A 22,095-nucleotide genomic window follows, 5' to 3' on the forward strand; every position below is an offset into this window, starting at 1 on the left:
TTTTGTGATATCATAAGAGTTGGCTGAACAACAGAAAAATTACCTTTTTTTTTTTTTGATTTGACTTTTACAGAGCTAAAAAATGGCAGACTCAGGAATGGTATTGCTTGTCCCAATTATCCTGATAAATTGACTCTGCCAAATAATACACTATATAATTATATTATCTAGTTATGTCAGTGTTATTCCTAGACATAGCTCCGAAAGGTCCTGCAGAGAAATCAGAGCAAGCTTATTTTTCAATATAATTGATATTAGTAAATAGGTAGGAGAAGTGATGATGATGACATACCACTGAGAGGTTGATTGGGATAGTCAAGGTGGGGAAAAAACCATCATGTAAATTATCATAGCAGATGCAAAGCAGAAATGGGCTATTCATAATACCTGAAAAAACAAACTTCTAACTACATTAAAAAGCTGTCTAGTAAGTTAGCTCATGGGAATCTTTTTACCCCTATATTAAACACCAGAGGTTATAAAGACCTACTACAGTCAGCCTGTAATTCTAAGGTTTATCTAAGAATCAACATCATGTTGTATCTACATGTTACATCAACAAACAATGTTGAAAATTTGCCAGAAAGAGCCAGCTTTTTAAATTACAGATCTAGAAGTGATGCATTCTACTGCCTCTTTTGACTTCAATGATACCCTTCTATGATATGGTAACTAAAACTGAAAGTTTCATAAGGTTAGAAAACCATACTTAGCTTTACAACAGAGTCAGTAAACGATTCATATGTATGTAAAATTGTTTAATAAGCAAAAAAAAAAAAGTTAAGCAACTAATTGCTTGCAAAATGAAACAATATTCATTGTGTGTGGCATATCTAGGTGAACCCACATATTATTTTAATTTTTTTAGGTGTAGCCACTCTTGAAGGACCAATGTATGCTGTAGGTGGTCATGATGGATGGAGCTATCTAAATACTGTAGAAAGATGGGACCCTGAGGGACGACAGTGGAATTACGTAGCCAGTATGTCAACTCCTAGAAGCACAGTTGGTGTTGTTGCATTAAATAACAAGTGAGTAAGTTGAAACACACATGCTCATTGCTTCCAGGTCATATAGTACAGAACTTCAGTGATGTGATCCATCAATCAATTAGCATTCCAAACACCTGGATGTACTTGTTATCAATAATAAAAGATCTTCATTGGAACTCTCCATTAGGACTGAAAATACTTGTCTAAAATAAATACTTGATGAAATATTATCTATGCTCTTGCTAATCAAGGTGTTGTCCTGGGACCAGCAGCATCCACCTTTCCTGAGATGTATTTAGAAATGTTGAATCCTAGCCCCGCCCCAAACGTCCTGAATCAGAATCTTAATTTTAACACGATCTTCAGGTGACTTCTGTGCACATTAAACTTGAGAAACACTTTTACAGGCAAGCCAGTTCTAATTTTACCCTCAAGAAGTTACTACTTTTTTTACATGATGATTTATTTTTATCAAAACTTTAGTCTGTCTATGATTATAACAAGGTGATTCTTTTATTCTTTCAACAATCTCTCTCCTGAGCGTTCAGGGTTCCTAAATATAGAATCCTACCTAGTCTCACCCTTCCTGAATATTTACCTCTTCCTGTCACTTGCCTATCACTTCCGAGATATTATACTAAAACATGATGATGTTAGAAGTTTCTAAGAGCTTGAATTGTTACTAGGTATTATTTGCTTTCTGACAAGGGAACTTTGGAGACAATGACCAGCATATAAGAGGGTAATGAATCATGCGAGTTTCAGACAATAGGTTGGGTCAGTTGCCAGAGACAGCCTTGTGTGTTTATATTGACTATGCATGAAGCCAATACATTATCATAGATATGGTCTCAGTCAAAATGTCAACACATTGTTTTTAGAACCTTGCACAGAAATAAATCGGAAATGTCCGTAGTTAAGAGGAGGTCCAGTTTTAAAGTGTCTTAGAGCTTAAGCTACTCCTAAATCTATCTGTGGCCTGCTCTGAATAATGTCAGGTGATTCAGTTATGTAATCTCCTACCTAATACAGAACAGGATGAAAACATGAAATTTGCCCCATTTAATTGTGCTTTGCTGAGTTGCTGTTGTTTACAACTCAGCATGAAGGGAAGTTATAGGAATAAGGATTAATAAATGTCTGTCTTCTTTATTAATGCATGATAATTTTAAAATTATTTTTAAAATGCTAATCAAAAGAATGGCATTTTAAAGTGTATGGGAGAAATGTCATAGCCAATATCACTTCCTAGGGAAAAAAAAAATCTAGTTTCGAGGTTCTATCCTCTTTCCTTAGTTGTTTATTAAGTTAATGTCTTCTAAGTGATAATCTTTTAATGCAAATATAAAGTGATACATAAAAACAACAGATTCTGCTCCTAGGTAATTGAACTCTGCTAAAATTGTAAAGTTGTTGGAGTTGGTCTTTGGAACTATCCTGCCAATCCTTTTGATCTTTCCCTCTTTTTTCTGTGCCTCATATCCCATGAAATCTTTTATTCAATTATGTTAAAATGACTGTGACAAAGATAGTGAAAAAGGGAGGTTTGGGTTGGGATAGATTTTAACAGGTGCCCTCAGGTAATGATCTATTCACAGAGTTCTGCTATTCACTGCAAAATAGTGTAGGAGTAGAATATATAGTCAGACCCTTCAGAAACTTGAAAAGCTTTGTGCAAAGTTCTCTCACTCTCACTCTATGCATGCATTTTGTGTGTGTATGTATACACACACATATACATACACGCGGTTCTGTCTGTTTATCTAGATTATATGCTATTGGTGGACGTGATGGAAGTTCCTGCCTCAAATCAATGGAATACTTTGACCCACACACTAACAAGTGGAGTTTGTGTGCTCCAATGTCCAAAAGACGTGGAGGTGTGGGAGTTGCCACATATAATGGATTCTTATATGTTGTAGGGGGGCATGATGCCCCTGCTTCCAACCATTGCTCCAGGCTTTCTGACTGTGTGGAACGGTAAGTTTTTTTCTATTTCGTTCTGTATGTAATTATTTGGTTATTTATTTTTTTAGAAATAGAATTTTTTTTCTTTTAAATGGAAATCAATTTATTTGTATGCCCACTCTAAGAAAATTAAATAGTACAACAGGAATCTAGGGAGAACAAGTCCTTTCCCAGCTGGGATCCTCTAAGACTCCAGTCCTCTCCTGTTCCAGGCTCTTTCAAATATGGGATCTTAGCTAATTTTAATTTTTTAATTTTTATCTTTAATAGACTGTGTTTCATTACATTTTTAAACAACCAGAAAGTAGTCTTCCAATAAATGCTAATCCTTTTAGTGGATTTAACTTCTGTAAAATTGTACACTTTCTCTTAGGCTAAAAATATATTTTTTAAATATTCCATATTCATTTTAGATTCAACATAAAGTATGTAAAAAGAATATGCCATCTTATTGCTATATAGTCACACTATAAAATAGTAAGACAAAGTGGTAAACAAATAAATTTTGTGCCAAGCTACATCACTCAACCAATTCAGGAGACTCAAATCAAAATAAGTTTACTGAGATTGGGGAAAAAATGGTGGAGAAGAGCCAGGACTAACTCACAGCTCCCACTCACATAGACAGAGCAGTGTGTGGAGAACCATATTGTGAACTTTGGCTCTAAGAACTACCGCAGGAACGTAACAGGAAAGCCAAGAGAATCCACAGACCCTCTGAGGGAGGTGGATTGCTGCGCAGGGACAGCCGAGGAACTGTGGGCCTGCTTGCTTTCTCAGCTGGGAGACTTATGGCCTAGGGTAGGTTCTCAGTCCTGCTCACTGGCTGCCTTGAAATAAACTAGGTTCTGTTGAGTAGGGGTGCAGTGGGAGTGAGACCAGGCTTTCTGGCTGCAGGCTGCATGGCAGCTGGGTGAGACCTGTGGCTGCTAGCTTTTCCCCAGTTTCCTGGTGGCCTATGTGACAAAGCAGAGACAGCCATAATCCCCCTGGGAACATAACTCCATTGGCCTGAAAAACACACCCCATTCCCCACAGCAGCTGCAGCAAGCCCCACCCAAGGAGAGTCTGAGCTCAGACATGCTTAACCCTGCCCCCACCTGATGGTCTTTCAAGCTCTGGTAGACAAACACAAAGGTCATAATTTCTTGGTAGCGCTATGGCCCTGCCCACTGCCTAAGCCTAAGGCAAAGTTGTATCCTTCCTAAACAAATGGAACTGATGGGCTCTTGAATGTGCCAACTCTTAGCTGGAGGCCAACCAACACAAAACCAGTATACTAAACAAAAATACAACCAAGGACCCTCAGAGCATACTTCACTCCCTTGCCACCTCCATGAGAGTAGGTGCTAGTATCCCTGACTGAGAGACCTGAAGATGGATCACATCACCGGTCTCATGGCAGACACTCCCCACTCCAGTAGCTCTGCTGGGTGGCTAGATCCAGAAAAGAAATAGCAATCACTGCAGTTTGGTGCTCAGGAAACCGCATCCCTAGGGGAAAGGGGAGAGCACCACATCAAGGCATCATCTCCATAGGACAAAAGAATCTGAACAGCAGCGCTTGAGTTCCAGATCTTCCCTCTGACATAGTTTACCCAAATGAGAAGGAACCAGAAAACCAATTCTTTAAGTTTGACAAAATGAGGTCTTTTAACACCCCCAAAAGATCACACTAGCTCACCAGCAATGGATCCAAACCAAGATGATGTATTTGAATTGCCAGAAGAAGATTTCAGAAGGTCAACTATTAAGCCAATCAAGGAGGTATGGGAGAAAGGTGAAGTGCAACTTAAACACATCAAATAAATAAATAAATAAATATCATGTAGAATATGAATGGAAAATTCTCCAGTGAAATAGCATAAATAAAAAGCATTCACAGGCTAGGCATGGTGGCTCATGCCTATAATTTCAGCACTTTGGGAGGCCAAAGTGGGGGGATCACCTGAGATCAGGAGTTTAAGACCAGCCTGGCCAACATGGCAAAACCCTTTCTGAATGATCGTTGAGTCACAATGAAATCAAGATTGAGGCCGGGCGCGGTGGCTCAAGCCTGTAATCCCAGCACTTTGGGAGGCCGAGACGGGCGGATCACGAGGTCAGGAGATTGAGACCATCTTGGCTAACACGGTGAAACCCCGTCTCAACTAAAAAATACAAAAAACTAGCCGGGCGAGGTGGCAGGCGCCTGTAGTCCCAACTACTCAGGAGGCCAGGAGGCTGGGGTGAACCCGGGAGGCGGAGCTTGCAGTGAGCTGAGATCCGGCCACTGCACTCCAGCCTGAGTGACAGAGTGAGACTCTGTCTCAAAAAAAAAAAAAAAAGAGATCAAGATTGAAAGAAAAAGTTATTTGAAGTGAACAATCATGATAATATAACCTCTCCAAACCTCTAGGAAACAGAAAAGTGGTTCTAAGAGGAAAGTTCATAGCATTGAATGCCTACATCAAAAAGTCTGAAAGAGCACAAATAGACAATCTAGGGTTACACCTCAAGGAACTAGAGAAAAAACAACAAACAAACCCAGAAGAAGAAAAGAAAGACCAGAACTAAATGAAATTGAAACAAACAAAAAATACAAAGATAAATAAAACACACAGCTGGTTCTTTGAAAAAAATAAACCAAATGCATAGACCATTAACAAAATTAACCAAGAAAAGAAAGGAAAAGATTCAAATAAGCCCAGTTAGAAATGAAATGGGAGATATTACAACCAATATCTCAGAAATACAAAAGATCATTCAAGGCTACTAGGAGCACCTTTACATACATAAACTAGAAAACCTAGAGGTGATGGATAATTCCTAGAAATATACAACCTAGATTAAACCAGGAAAAAATAGAAACTCTGAACAGACCAATAATAAGAAGTAAGATTGAAACAATAACTAAAAAGTTACCAACAAAAAAAGTCTAAGTCCAGATGAAATCACAGCTGAATTTTACGTGACATTCAAAGAATAATTGGTACTAGTGCTACTAAAACTATTCCAAAAGATAGAGAAAAAGGGAATCCTCCGTAAATCATTCTGTGAAGCCAGTATCATCCTAATACCAAAACCAGGAAAGGACATAACAAAAAAGAAAACTACAGCCCAATATCCATGATGAACATAGATGCAAAAATTCTCAACATAATACTAGTTAACAGAATCCAACAGCATGTCAAAAAGATAATACACCATGATCAAGTTAGTTTTATACCAGGGATTCAGGGATTGTTTAACGTTCACAAGTCAATAAATGTGATACATCTCATGAAAATTTTTTTTTTAAAAATCGCATAATCATCTCAATAAATGCAGTAAAACCCTTTGACAAAGTCCAGCATCCCTTTATGATTAAAACCCTCAGCAAAATCAGCACAGAAGGGGCATACCTTAAGGTAATGAAAGCCATCTATGACAAACCCACAGCCAACATAATATTGAACAGAGAAAAGTTGAAAGCATTCTCTCTGAGAACGGGAAGAAGACAATGATGCCCACTTTCACAAGTTCTATTCAACATAGTATTGGAAGTCCTGGCCAGAGCAATCAGACAAGAGAAAGAAATAAAGGGCATCCAAATTAGTAATAAGAAAGTCAAACTGTCACTGTTTGCTGATGACATGATTGTATACCTAGAAAACCCTAAAGACTCATCCAGAAAGCTCCTAGAACTGGTAAATGAATTCAGCAAAGTTTCAGGTTACAAAATTAATGTACACAAATCAGAATTGGAATCATCATGGTGGACATGAGGCAGGAGAAGATTGCAGCTCCAGACAGAGCAGCGTGCAGAGGCTCGCATTGTGAATTTTAGTTCCAGATGAACTGCAAGAACAAACCAGCAATCCTGAGAGAACCCACAGACCGTCTGAAGAAAACTAATGCTCGTGTAGGACCCGGGAGACACCCCAAGTATTGTGAGTGGCCCAACTGCAGAAGTGTGAAAGGGAGACCCTCCTCTCCCAAATATACCCACTGGAGAAGCTGAAGGTCTATTTGCAGGAGAAATTTCCAACTTTACCTGGTGCTGAGGCGATTTAGAGGGTCGAGCGAAATACAGGTGTAGAGGAAGCAGCAGAAAGTCCCTGTGAGCTTGCTGGGTCTGCTAGCAGGCCATTCCTGCCTGGTGCCACAGGGATACATTTGGAGGTTGGCCAGAGGAGCAGGGGGTGAAACTCCACAGGGAGCAGGAAATCTTTAGCTGAACTCTGTAACAATTTGAACGTTGTGAGAAGCCTCCTGGCCAGAAATGGGGGGAGGGCACAAATCTGGTGTGCAGACTGCACAGGGAGAGGAAGAACCAAGCCCTTTTCTTTTGCAGCATGGAAGCAGGTAGCCTGGGGCAAGTTTTCAAGCCCATCTAGTCCTCCACCTGGAAACAGACTCAGGGCTGTTGGGGAGAAGCATAGTGGGAGTGAGACCAGCTCTTCGGTTTGCATGAGAGCTGGGTGAGACCTGTGACTGCTGGCTTTCCCCCACTTCCCTGACAACCTGCATGACTCAGCAGAGGCAGCCATAATCCTCCTAGGTACACAACTCCGGTGACCTGGGAATCTCACCCCCATTCCCCACAGGAGCTGCAGCTACACCCACCCAAGGAGAGTCTGAGCTCAGACATGCCTAGCCCCACCCCTACTTGATGGCCTTTTCCTATTTACCCTGGTAGCAGAAGACAAAGGGCATATAATCTTGGGAGTTTTAGGGCCCCACCCATGGCCAGTCCCTCTCCATACTACCACAGCTGATGCTTTCTGGAAAGTGCTACCCCCTGGCAGGAGGCCAACCAGCACAAAAATGGAGCATTAAACCACCAAAGCTAAGAATCCTCACAGACTCCATTGCACCCCCCGCCACCTCCACTGGAACAGGCACTGGTTTCCATCTTGAGAGACCCATAGACGGTTCACATCACAGGACTCTGTGCAGACACCCCCCAGTATCAGCCCGGATTCAAATAGACTTGCTGGGTGGCTAGACCCAGAATAGAGACAACAGTCACTGCAGTTAAGCTCACAGGAAGCCACATCCATAGGAAAAGGGGGATAGTACTACATCAAGGGAACATCCTGGGGGAAAAATGATATCTGAGAAAACAGCCTTCAGTTCTAGACCTTCCCTCTGACAGAGCCTACCCGGATGAGAAGGAACCAGAAAACCAGCCCTGCCTGGTAATATCACAAAAACAAGGCTCTTCAACACCCCCCGAAAAAAATCACACTAGTTCACCAGCAATGGATCCAAACCAATAAGAAATTTCTGATTTACCTGAGAAAGAATTCATGAGGTTAGTTATTAAGCTAATCAGGGAGGGACCAAAGAAAGGCGAAGCCCAATGCAAGGAAATACAAACAATGATACAAAAAGTGAAGGGAGAAATGTTCAAGGAAATAGACAGCTTAAAGAAAAAAACAATCAAAATTCCAGAAACTTTGGACACACTTTTAGAAATGTGAAATGCCCTGGAAAATCTCAGAATGTAATTGAACAAGTAGAAGAAAGAAATTCAGAGCTCAAAGACAAGGTCTTTTAATTAATCCAGTCCTACAAAGACAAAGAAAAACAAATAAGAAAATGTGAACAAAGCCTCCAAGAAGTCTGGCATTATGTTAAACGATGAAACCTAACAATAATATGTGTTCCTGAGGAAGAAGAGAATTCTAAAAGCTTAGAAAACATATTTGGGTGACTAACTGAGGAAAGCTTCCCTGGCCTTGCTAGAGACCTAGACATCCAAATACAAGAAGCACAAAAACACCTGGAAATTTTATCACAAAAAGATCAGAGCAGAACTAAATGAAATTGAAACAAACAAACAAACAAAATACAAAATATAAATAAAACAAAAAACTGGTTCTTTGAAAAGATAAATAAAACTGATAGACCATTAGCCAGATTAACCAAGAAAAGAAGAGGGAAAAATCCAAATAACCTCAGTAAGAACTGAAAGAGATATTACAACTGACATACCAAAGATCCTTCAAGGGTACTATGAACACCTTTACTCACATCAACTAAAAAACCTAGAAGAGATTGCTAAATCGCTGGAAAAATACAACCTCCCTAGCTTAAATCAGAAAGAATTAGATACCTTGAACAGATCAATAACAAGCAGCGAGATTGAAATGGCAACTACAAAAATTACCACCAAAAAAAAGTCCAGGACCAGACAGATTCACAGTGGAATTCTACGAGACATTCAAAGGAAAATTGATACCAATTCTTTTGACACTATTCCACAAGATAGGAAAAGAAGGAACCCTCCCTAATTCATTCTATGAAGCCAGCATTAATACCAAAACCAGGAAAAGACATAACCAAAAAAGAAAACTACAGCCCAATATCCATGATGAACATAGATGCAAAAATTCTCAACACAATACTAGTTAACAGAATACAACAGCTTATCAAAAAGATAATACACCATGATCAATTTAGTTTTATAGCAGGGATGCAGGGATTGTTTAACATCCACAGATCAATAAATGTGATACACCTCATAAAGTTTTTTTAAAAAATCACATAATCATCTCAATAGATGCAGAAAAAGCATTTGACAAAATCCAGCAATGTTTATGATTAAAATTCTCAGCAGAATCAGCATACAAGGGACATACCTTAATGTAATAAAAACCATCTATGACAAACCCATAGCCAACAGAATAGTGAATGGGGAAAAGTTGAAAACATTCCCTCTGAGAACTGGAACAAGACAAGGATGCCCACTCTCACCACTCCTCTTCAACATAGAACTGAAAGTCATAACCGGAGCAATCAGACAAGAGAAAGGAATAAAGGGTATCCAAATCAGTAAAAAGGAAGTCAAACTCTCACTGTTTGTTGATGATATGATCATTCACCTTGAAAACACTAAAGACTCCTCAAGAAAGCTCCTAGAACTGATAAAAGAATTCAGCAAAGTTTCTGGATATAAGATTAATGTGCACAAACCAGTAGCTCTTCTATACACCAACAGCAACTAAGCAGAGAATCAACTCTAGAACTCAACCCCTATTACAATCGCTGCAAAAAATAAAAATACTTAGGAATATACTTAATCAAGGGGTCAAAAGGCCTCTACAAGGAAAACTACAAAACACTGCTGAAAGAAACCATAGATGACACCAGGAAATGGAAACACATTCCATGCTCGTAGAAGGGTAGAATCAATACTGTGAAAATGTCTATACTGCCAGAAATAATCTACAAATTCAATGCAGTCTCCGTCAAAATAGCATCATTATTCTTCACAGAATTAGAAAAAAAAAATTTTAAAATTCATGTGGAACCAAAAAAGAGCCCTGATAGCCAAAGCAAGACTAAGCACAAGAACAAATCTGGAGGCATCACACAGCCTGATTTCAAACCAGTCTATAAAGCCATAGTCACCAAAACATCATGGTACTGGTATAAAAATAGGCACATAGACCAGTGGAACAGAGTAGAGAACCCAGAAATAAACCCAAATACAGTCAACTGATCTTTGACAAAGCAAACAAAAACATAAAGTGGGAAAAGAACTTTTTTCAGCCAATCATGCTGGGATTATACGCTAGCCACATATAGGAGAATGAAACTGGATTCTCATCTCCCATCTTATACAAAATCAACTTGAGATGGATTAAGGTCTTAAACCTAAGACCGGAAACTATAAAGATTCTAAAAGATAACATTGGAAAAACCATTCTAGACATTGGTTTAGGCAAGGATGTCATGACCAAGAGCCCAAAAGCACATGCGATAAAAACAAAGCTAAATAGCTGGGACCTAATCAAACTAAAAAGCTTCTTCACGACAAAAGGAACAGTCAGCAGAGTAAACAGACAACCCACAGTGTGGGAGGAAATCTTCACAATCTGTACATCTGACAAAGGACTAATATCCAGAATCTACAATGAACTCAAACAAATCAGTAAGAAACAAGCAATCCCATCAAAAAGTGGGCTAAGGAAATGAATAAACAATTATCAAAAGAAGATATACAAATGGCCAACAAACACATGAAAAATGCTCAACTTTACTAATGATCAGGGAAATGCAAATCAAAACCACAATGCAATACCACCTTAGTCCTGCAAGAATGATCATAATCAAAAAATCAAAAAACAGTAGATGCTAGTGTGAATGTGGTGAACAGGGAACACTTCTACACTGCTGGTGGGAATGCAAACAAATACAGCCACTATGAAAAAGAGTGTGAAGATCCCTTAAAGAACTAAAAGTAGAACTACCATTTGACCCAGCAATCCCGCTACTGGGTAGCTACCCAGAGGAAATGAAGTTATTAATCATGAAAGATACGTGCACATGTATGTTTATAGCAGCACAATTCACAATTGCAAAACTGTGGAACTAACCCAGATGCTCATCAGTCAACAAGTAGATAAAGAAACTATGGTACATATACACAATGGAATACTATGCAGCCATAAAAAGGAATGATTTAACAGCATTTGCAGCAACGTGGATGAGATTGGAGACTATTATTCTAAGTAAAGTAACTCAGGAAAGGAAAACCAAACATCGTATGTTCTCACTGATATTTGGGAGCTAAACTATGAGGACACAAAGGCATAAGAATGATATGATGGACTTTGGGGACTGGGCAAGGGAAAAGTGGGAGGCAGTTAGGGATAAAAGATTACAAATATGGTGCAGTGCATACTGCTTGGGTGATGGGTGCAACAGAATCTCACAAATCACCACTAAAGAACTTACTCATGTAACCAGACCACCTGTACTCCAATAACTTATGGAAAAAAATTAATGTACATAAATCTGCAGCTCTGCTGTACAAAAACAGTGACCAAGCTGAGAATCAAATCAAGAACTCAACCCGTTTTACAATAGCTGCAACAACAACAACAAAAACTTAGGAATGCACTTAACCAAGGAGGTGAAAGACCTCTACAATGAAAACTACAAAACACTACTGAAAGAAAACATAGATGACACAAACAAATGGAAACACATCCCATGCTCATGATGGAGAGAATCAATATTGTGATAATGACCATACTGCCAAAAGCAGTCTATAAATTCAATGCATTTCCCTTTATAATACTGCCACCATTCTTCACAGAATTAGAATAAAAAGTTCTAAAATTCATATGAAACCAAAAAAGAGCCTGCCTAGCCAAAGCAAGACTAAGCAAAATGAACAAATCTAGAGGCATTACATTTCCCGACTTCAAACGATACTTTAAGGCCATACTCTCCAAAACAAAATCATACTGGTACAAAACTAGGCATATAGATGAATGGAACAGAATAGAGAACCCAGAAATAAAGGCAAATACTTACAGTCAACTGATCTTTGACAAAGCAAAGAAAAACATAAAGTGGGGAAAGGACACCATATTCAACAAATGGTACTGGCATAATTGGCAAGCCACATATAGAAGAATGAAACTGGATCCTCATCTGTAACCCTATACAAAAATCAAATCAAGATGGATCAAATCAAATACTTAAATCTAAAGCCTGAAACCGTAAAATTTCTAGATGGTACATTGCAAAAATCCTTCTAGACATTAGCTTAGGCAAAGACTTCATGACCAAGAACCCAAAAGCAAATGCAACAAAAACAGACCTAAATAGATGGGACTTAACTAAAAAGTTTCTGCACAGCAGAAGAAATAATGAGCAGAGTAAAAAGATATCCTACAGAGAGGGGGAAAATCTTTACAATCTACATCTGACAAATGACAGAATCTACAAGGAACTCAAACAAATTAGCAAGAACAAAACAAACAATTCCATTAAGAAGTGGGCTAAGGACATGAATAGAAAACTCTCAAAAGAAGATATACATGTGGCTAAAAAACATATTTAAAAAATGTTCAACATCACTAATGATCAGGGAAATGCAAATCAAAACCACAGTGCAATACTACCTCATTCCTGCAAGAATGGACATAATCAAAAAATCAAAACATAATAAATGTTGGCATGGGTGTGGTAAAATGGGAACGCTTTTACACTGTTGGCGGGAATCTAAACTAGTGCAACCACTATGGAAAACAGTGTGGAGATTCCTTAAAGAACTAAAAGTAGATCTACTATTTGAAACAGCAATCCCACTATTGGGTCTCTATCCAGAGGAAAAGAAGTAATTATACAAAAAAGATACCTGCACACAAATGTTTATAGCAGAAGAATTTGTAATTGCAAAAATATGGAACTGGCCAAATGCCTGTCGATTATCCATCAGCGAGTGGATAAAGAAACTGTAATATATGGAATACTACTCAGCTGTAAAAAGGAATTAAATAATGGCATTCACAGCAACATGGATGGAATTGGAGACTATTATTCTAAGTGAAGTAACTCAGAAATGGAAAACCAAACATTATATGCTCTCATAAGTGGGGGAGGATGTAAAGGCATAAGAATGATACAATGAACGTTGGGGACTCAGGGGAAAGGGTGTGAGTGGGAAGAGGGATAAAGTCTACCTATTTGGTGATGGGTGCACCAAAATCTCAGAAATAACCACTAAAGAAATTATTCATGCAACTAAATACCACCTGTTCATTAAACACCAATAGAAATTTCAAAAATAGCATTAACAACATAAAAATAAGTTTACTGTTTTTAAAATCAAATGAAATTAATCTGTAAAGAGACAATGACTTACCATCACAAAATATACAGAAATAATTATACAGAAATTAATAATTCTGTATTTTATTAATATACAGAAATACTTATTGCAATGACTCTATTGCAATAAGTATTTTGTTTCCCAAAGGTAATTTCACTGAAAGGGAGACATTCACTTGTATGAATATTGTGTATCTTGCTTAAAATAAGTGTTATGACTGTGTAGTTATACCATTTACATTCCCTTTCAAGACAGAAAAACTGTATACATACACAAAATAGTTAAATAATATTAACCTAAGACCAAATGACAAATTTACAGTAAGGAGAGCAAAATTTTGGAAACAGACATAATTGTGGAATGGCATCCTCAAGGAAAATTTATAGAATAGGTAGAATTTGTATCTTGCAGGCATACAAATTTAGGAGAAAAAAAATCACAATCAAAACCATTGAAGTAAAGGAGACAGCTTTTTCAGTTAGAGCAGACACTTTGGATGGGAATACAATTTGGAAGTGCAACTCAGAACAGAATTAAGGACCACATTGTCTGATGTCACTTAACGCCAAGGTAGAAGTTTTGAGACTTTATCTTTTAGGCAGAGGAAAAATTACATTGAGGAGAGTTGGAATATCATGAAGAAAGCAACTTGGAAGAAATTGGTCGAACAATGACATAAAGGATAGAATTTAGGCAGAAGAGTCTAAAGAAAAGATGAATTTTTTTTTTCTGATAAACATACCACTGACACATAATTGATAACTAAAGCTAAAAGTTTCTTATAGGGAATATCTGATCTGTAGCACTTTAAAAATTCATTCTCAATGACTGGCTCCCTAGCATTCAGTGTATAAATGGAATGCCTCTTCTAAAATCAGTTATTAAGAGATGCAACTTACTTTTTTAAGATTATACAAGCCATAAATATGGTCAATCACTGCCTCAGATAATACATATTTGATTTTAATACACTATAATACTATAATGTACTATAGTCAAATATATGTGACACTGAAAAAACCACATTAGTTCTCTCTACAGTTCGCATAAGCAATAACCAATCACCCCTTAATAGTGCTAATTTTTGTGGCAAATTATACATAATAAGGATTTTTTTTACTTTAACTATTTTAAGTGTACAGTTTAGTGACATAGTCACACTGTTTTGCAAATATCATTACCAACCATCTCTACAACATTTTTCATGTGCTCAGATTGAAAGTCTGTATTTATTAAATAATAACTCTACATTTTACCTCTCCACAGCCACTGGTAACCACTATTCTACTTTTTGTTTCTATGAATTTGACTATTCTAGTTAACTCATAAAAGTGGAATCATAAATAATTATTATTTTATGATTGTCATATCTCTTTTAGCATAATTCTTCAAGGTTTATCTATGTAATAGCGTGTCAGAATTTCATTTCCTTTTTAAGGCTGAATATTATTATTATAGTAGTTCCTTACATATTCTGGAAATTAGTTACTCATCATATGTATGATTTCCAGATAGCCTCTCCTATTTCATGGATTTCCTGGTCACTGTGTTGATAATGTCTTTTGATGCACAAATATTTTTAATTTTGATGAAGTTCAATTTATATATTTTTTTCTTGTTGACTGTTCTTTTGGTGTTTTATCCAATAAGTGATTGTCAAATACAAGTTAATCAAGCTTTTTGTTTATATTTTATACCTAGAGTTTTATAACTGTACCTCTTACCTTCAGGCCTTTGACCCATTAATTTATTTGTTCTTTATTGAGTAAAGGTTCAACTTTATTCTTTTGCATGTGGATATCCAGTTTTCCTGTTAACATGTGTTGAAAAGACCCTCCTTTCCCCATTCAGTGGCCTCAGCACCATTGTCAAAAATTTTTTGACCGTATATGTAAGGGTTTATTTCTGGGCTCTGTACTGTGTTCCATTGGTCTTTATGTTTGTCTTTTTGCCCGTACATCACTGTGTTGATTAGTGTAGCTGGTATAGTAAGCTTCTTAATCAGGGAGGCAGTAAACCTCCAACTTTGTTCATTTTCTAGATTGTTTTTGCTACTTTGGGTCTCTTGAGATTCTATATGGAGTTAGGACGAATTTTTCTATTTCTGCCAAAAATGCCATTGGAGTTTTTATAGAAATTGCATTGAATCTGTAGATCACATTGTGTATTCATTTATTTATTATTATTTTTAATGACAGGATCTCCCTCTGTCACCGAGGCCAGAATGCAGTGGTGCCATCATGATTCACTGCATGGTCCCCAAGTTCATGTAATCCTCCTAACTCAGCCTCCTTAGTAGGTGAAACTACAAGCATGTGCCACCACACCTGGCAAAATTTTTTGTAATTTTTGTAGGCACAAGGTTTTGCCATGTTGCCCCGGCTTATCTCAAATGCCTGGGCTCAAGCAATCTGACTGCCTCAGCCTCCCAAAGTGCTAGGATTACAGGTGTGAGCCACCACACCCAACCGAGTGTATTGATATCTTAAGAATATTAAGGTTTCCACTCCATAAGCAGAAGCTATCTTTCCCTTTATTGATGTCTTTCTTAATTTCTTCCTTTCCAATTTGCATGACTTTTGTTTCTCTTTTTAGCCTAATTGCTCTGGTTTAAAATTTCTAATTGTCAAATAAAGTGGTAGAAGTGGGCACCTTTCCTTGTTCTTGTTCCTACAGGATATACTTACATTAAGTGTGATAGTAGCTCTTGGTTTTCCATATACTACCTTCATTAGGGTGAGGTAGTTTTCTTTTATTCTTAGTTTGTTGAGGGTTTTTTAAAGTTTTGGGCTATACATTTTAGTCTTCAATCCATTGTATTAGTCTGTATTCATGCCGCTGATAAAGACATACCTGAGACTGGGAAGAGAAAGATGTTTAATGGACTCACAGTTCCACGTGGCTGGGGAGGCTTCACAATCATCGTGGAAGCCAAAAGACACTTCTTACATGGTGGCAGCAAGAGAGAAACAGAGAGCCAAGCAAAATAGGTTTCCCCTTATAAACCCATCAGATCTCATGAGACATATTCACTACCAAGAGAACAGTATGGGAGAAAATGCACTGCACATTTGTTCACAGATGTGTTAACTCTAAGCTGGGTTTTCACTTACTTAGACTATTTATCTTCCTGTCTGTAATTTTTCAAGACAGATTATTGCACATTCACCTGTTATAACTACAGACTGTCACTTTTTATATGAATTATAGCACGTTGGAAATTAACAAAATGGCTTTTGCAAATAATATCTTAGGTGAGGCAGGCAGGGCAGGCCCCCATGATTCAATTATCTCCCACTGGGTTCCTCCCACAACATGTAGGAATCATAGAAGCTACAATTCAAAATGAGATTTGGGTGGGGACACAGCCAAACCATATCATTCTACCTCTGACCACTCCCAAATCTTATGTCCTCACATTTCAAAACCAATCATGCCTTCCCAACAGTCCCCCACATTCTTAACTCATTTCAACATTAACTCAAAAGTCCACAGTTCAAAGTCTCATCCAAGACAAGGCAAGTCCCTTCCGCCTGTGAGCCTGTAAAATCAAAAGCAAGTTAGTTACTTTCTAGATACAACGGTGGTACAGGCATTGAGTAAATACGTCCATTACAAATGGGAAAAAATGACCAAAGCAAAGGGGCTACAGGCCCCATGCAAGTCCAAAATTCAGCAAGGCAGTCATATCTTAAAGCTGCATAATGATCACTTTTGATACCATGTTTCTCATCCACGTCACACTGATGCAAGAGGTGGGTTCCATGGTCTTGGGCAGCTCTGGCCCTGTGGCTTTGCAGGGTACAGCCTCCCTCCCAGGTGCTTTCACAGACTGGCACTGAGTGTCTGAGGCTTTTCCAGGCACACAGTGTCAGTGGATTTACCATTCTAGGACCTGAAGGACAGTGGCCCTCTTCTCACAGCTCCACTAGGTGATGCTCCAGAAGGGAATCTGTGTGGGGGCTCTGACCCCACATTTCCCTTCTGCACTGCCCTAGCAGAGGTTCTCCTTGAGGGCCCTATGCCTGCAACAAACTTCTGTCTGGGCATCCAGTCATTTCCACACATTCTCTGAAATCTAGGCAGAGGTTCCCAAACCCCGATTATTGACTTATGTGCACTTACAGGCTCAACACCACATGGAAGCTGCCAAGGCTTGGGGCTTGCACCCTCTGAAGCCACAGCCAGAGTTCTACATTTGCTCCTTTTAGCCACAGCTTGAGCAGCTGTAAATGCAGGGCACCAAGTTCCTAGGCTGCACACAGCATGGGGAAAACATATTCCCCCCTAGGCCTCCAGGTCTCTGATGGGAGGGGCTGCCATGAAGATCCCTGACGTGTCCTAGAGGCATTTTCCCTATTGTCTTGGCAGTTAACATTGAGCTCCTCATTACTTAAGCAAATTTCTGCAGGGGGCTTGAATTTCTCAGAAAAAGGGATTTTCTTTTCTATCACATTGTCAAGCTGAAAATTATCTGAACTTTTATGCTCTGCTTCCCTTATAAAACTGAATGTCTTTAACAGCACCTCTTGGATGCTTTGTTGCTTAGAAATTTCTTCTACCAGATACCCTAAATAGTCTCTCTCAAGTTTAAAGTTTCACAAATTTCTAGGGCAGGGACAAAATGCTGCCAGTCTCTTTGCTAGAACATAACAAGAGTCACCTTTGCTCCAATTCCCAACAAGTTCCTCATTTCCATCTGAGACCACCTCAGCCTAGACTTTATTGTCCACATTGCTATCAGCATTTTGGGCAAAGCCATTCAACAAGTCTCAAGACTCTAGGAAGTTCCAAACTTTTCCACATTTTCCTATCTTCTGAGTCCTCCAAACTGTTCCAACCTCTGCCTGTTACCCAATTCCAAAGTCACTTCCACATTTTCAGATATCTTCAGCAGTGGCCCAGTCTACTAGTACCAATTTACTGTATTAGTCCATTGTCACACCGCTGATAAAGACATACCCAAGACTGGGAAGAAAAAGAGGTTTAATGGACTCGTAGTTCCACGTGGCTGTTGAGGCCATGGCAGAAGCTGAAAGGCACTTCTTACATGGTGGTGGCAAGAGAGAATCAGAGAGCCAAGCAAAATGAGTTTCCCCTTATAAAACCACCAGATCTTGAGAGACTTACTCACTATCATGAGAACAGTATGGGAAAAACTGCCCCCATGATTCAATTATCTCCTACTGGGTCTTTCCCACAACACACGGGAATCATGGAAGCTACAATTCAAGATGAGATTTGGGTGTGGACATAGCCAAACCATGTCATCCTTTTTCAGTTAATTTTTGTATAAGGTGTAAGGAAGGGTCCAGTTTCAACTTTCTGCATATGGCCAGCCAGTTCTTCCAGCACCATTTATCAAATAGGGAATCTTTTCTCCATTGCTTGTTTTTGTCAGCTTTGTCAACGCTTCTCAAAAGAATACATACATGAGATCAACAAACATGAAAAAAAGTTCAACATCACTTATCATTAAATGCAAATCAAAACCACAATGAGATACCATCACATGCCCATCATAATGGCAATTATTAGAAAGTCAAGAAACAGTAGATGCTGGTGAGGTTCTGAAGAAATAGGAATGCTTTTACACTGTTGGTGGGAATGTAAATTAGTTCAGTCATTGTGGAAGACAGTGTGACTATTCCTCAAACATTTAGAACCAGAAATATCATTTGACCCAGCAATCTCATTACTGGGTATATACCCAAAGACATATAAGTCATTTTATTATAAAGATATTCACATGCATATGTTCATTGCAGCACTACTCATAATAGTAAAGACATATAATTAACCCAAATGCCCACCAACGATAGATTAGATAAAGAAAATGTGGTACATATACACCATGGGATAGTATGCAGCCATAAAAAGGAATGAAATCATATCCTTCATATGGCCATGTATAAAGCCGGAAGCCACTATCTTCAGCAAACTAATGCAGGAGCAGAAAATTAAACACCGCATGTTCTCACTTATAAGTGGGAGCTGAACAATGAGAACACATGGACACAGGATGGGGAACAACAAACACTGGGGCTTGTCAGGGGAGTGTGGGTGTGAGGGAGGCCATAAGGAAGAATAGTTAATGCATGCTGGGTGTAATACCTAGGTGATGGATTGATAGGTGCAGCAAACCACCGTGGCATACCTTTACCTATGTAACGAACTTGCACATTCTGCACATGTACCCTGGAAATTAATAAAATAAAATTTTTAAAAAATTAGGTAGTATAAGTACAGTTTTACTACATGGACCTATTGCAAAGTGGAGAAGTCTGGGCTTTTCGTGTAGCCGTTATCTGAATAGTATATATTGAGCCAATTAAGTAATTTTTCATTTCTCACCACCCTCCACCTGCCTCACTGTTCTGTCTCCAGTGTCTACTACTCCACTTCCTATATCATGTGTATGCATTATTTAGCTCCCATTTATAACTGAGAACATGTGATATTTGACTTCCTGTTTCTGAGTTATTTTGTTTAAGACATGATTGTTTAAAACACGATTTTTTTATGGCTGAGTAGTATTCCATGGTGTATGTATATGTGTGTGTATGTGGGTGTGTGTGTGTGTTTGTGTGCATATTTTAATCCAATCATCCATTGATGGACATTTAGGTTGATTTCATATATTTGCTATTGTGAATAGTGCTGCATGAAACCTATGAGTGCAGGTATCTTTTGGTATAATGATGTATCTTCCTTTAGGTAGATACGCAGTAGTGGGATTGCTGCACCAAATGGTAGATCTATTTTTAGCTCTTTGAGAAAGCTGCATACTGATTGCCATAAAGGTTATACTTACTTACATTCCCACTAACAGTGTGTGTTCCCTTTTCTCTGCATCTTTGCCAACATCTGTTATTATCTGGCTTTTTATTAATAGCCATTTTTACTGGTGTAAAATGGTATCTCATGGTGGTTTTAATTCACATTTTTCTCATAATTAGTAATGTTGAACATTTTTGCATATGCTTTTTGGCCATTTATATGTCATTTAAAAAAATTATCTCTTCATATTACTTGACCACTTTTAATGGGGTTATTTGAGTTTTTCTTGTTATGACTGAGATGTTTGAGTTCCTTGTAAATTCCAGATATTAGCCCATTTGCCAGATACATACTTTGCAAATATTTTGTCCCATTCTGAAGATTCCCTGTTCACTCTATTGATTCTTTCCATGGCCATGCAGAAGTTTTTTACTTAAGTCCCATTTGTATATTTTCGCTTTTGTTGCCTATGCTTCTGAGGTCTTAGTCACGAATTTTTTGCCGAGGCCATTTTCCTGTGTTTCTTTGTTGATTTTCTGCCTCAATAATTTGCCTAGCGCTGTCAGTGGGATGTTGAAGTCCCCTACTATTATTGCATTGCTGCCTAGCTCTTTTCTTAAGTCAAGTAATATTCGTTTTATAAATCTGGGTGCCCCAGTGTTTGGTGCATATATATTTAGGATTGTTACATCTTTTTGTTGAATTGATTTCTTCATGATTATATAATGACATTCCTTGTCTTTTTAAACTGTTGTTTATTTAAAGTTTGCTTGATCAGATGTAAACATATCTACTCCTGTTTGCTTTTGTTTTCCATTTAAATTGAATATTTTTTCCACCCCATTAACTTAAGTCTCTAAGTGTCTTTATCAATAAGGTGTTTCTTGTAAGAAGTGTATGGTTGGATCCTTTTATATATATATATCCATTTTGTCAGCCTATTTCTTTTAATTGGCATATTTAATCCATATACAGTTATGGTTATATACATAACCCATATACATGAGGTCTTATTCCTGTCATAATATTAATTGTTATATAGCTACTTTGTAGCCTTATTTTTGTAATCGTTTTATAAGACTTTTGAGTTTTATACTTTCGGATGTTTTTATTATGGCAAGTATTGACCAAATTTTGTATCCATGTTTATAACTTCCTCGAGCATTTCTTGTAAGTTTGGTCTAGTGGTGACAGATTTTCTCAGTGTCTGCTTGTCTGCAAAAGATTTTATTTCTTCTTCATTTATGAAGCTTATTCTGGCAGTATACACAAGCCAGGGTTTACAGATTTTTCCTTAAGCGCCTTGAAAATAAAATCCCAATCTCTTCTGGCTTGTAAGGCTTCCGCTGAGAAGTCCACTTTTAGTCTGATGGGGTTTCCTTTATAGGTTACTATATGCTTTTCTTTTGCTGATTTTAGGATTTTTTTCCTTCATATTGAATTTAGACTGTCTGATGACTATACGTCTTGGTGAGATTGTTCTTACAATATTTTTCTGGAGTTTTCTGAGTTTCTTGCATCGAGATACCTAGATCTCTTGCTGGACTAGGGAAGTTTTCCTTAATTATTTTCTCAAATAGTTTCCCAGATTTTGGGTTTTTTTCTTTGCCCCCAGGAACACTTATAATTTGTAAGTTGGGACATTTTACATAGTCCCATACTTACCAAAAGCTTAGCTCACTTTTTAATTCTATTTTTTTTTGTTTTTATCTGACTGGATAAATTAAAAAGTACAATCTTCAAGCTCTGAGATTCTTT

The 22,095-nt window shown here is 38.0% G+C and overlaps 1 protein-coding gene across 1 annotated transcript in view; it reads left to right on the top strand.

Moving 5' to 3' along the window:
- KLHL4 (kelch-like family member 4) overlaps nucleotides 1–22,095 on the top strand; it is a 55,001-nt gene that overhangs the window by 19,710 nt on the left and 13,196 nt on the right. The window contains exons 7-8 of the mRNA XM_011975998.1: nucleotides 869–1,031; nucleotides 2,760–2,972. Coding sequence (XP_011831388.1) covers nucleotides 869–1,031; nucleotides 2,760–2,972 — 376 coding nt within the window. The remainder of the gene's footprint in view (nucleotides 1–868; nucleotides 1,032–2,759; nucleotides 2,973–22,095) is intronic.

This window comes from Mandrillus leucophaeus, unplaced genomic scaffold, assembly GCF_000951045.1.
Source record: "Mandrillus leucophaeus isolate KB7577 unplaced genomic scaffold, Mleu.le_1.0 Scaffold1609, whole genome shotgun sequence".
Taxonomy (NCBI): domain Eukaryota; kingdom Metazoa; phylum Chordata; class Mammalia; order Primates; family Cercopithecidae; genus Mandrillus; species Mandrillus leucophaeus.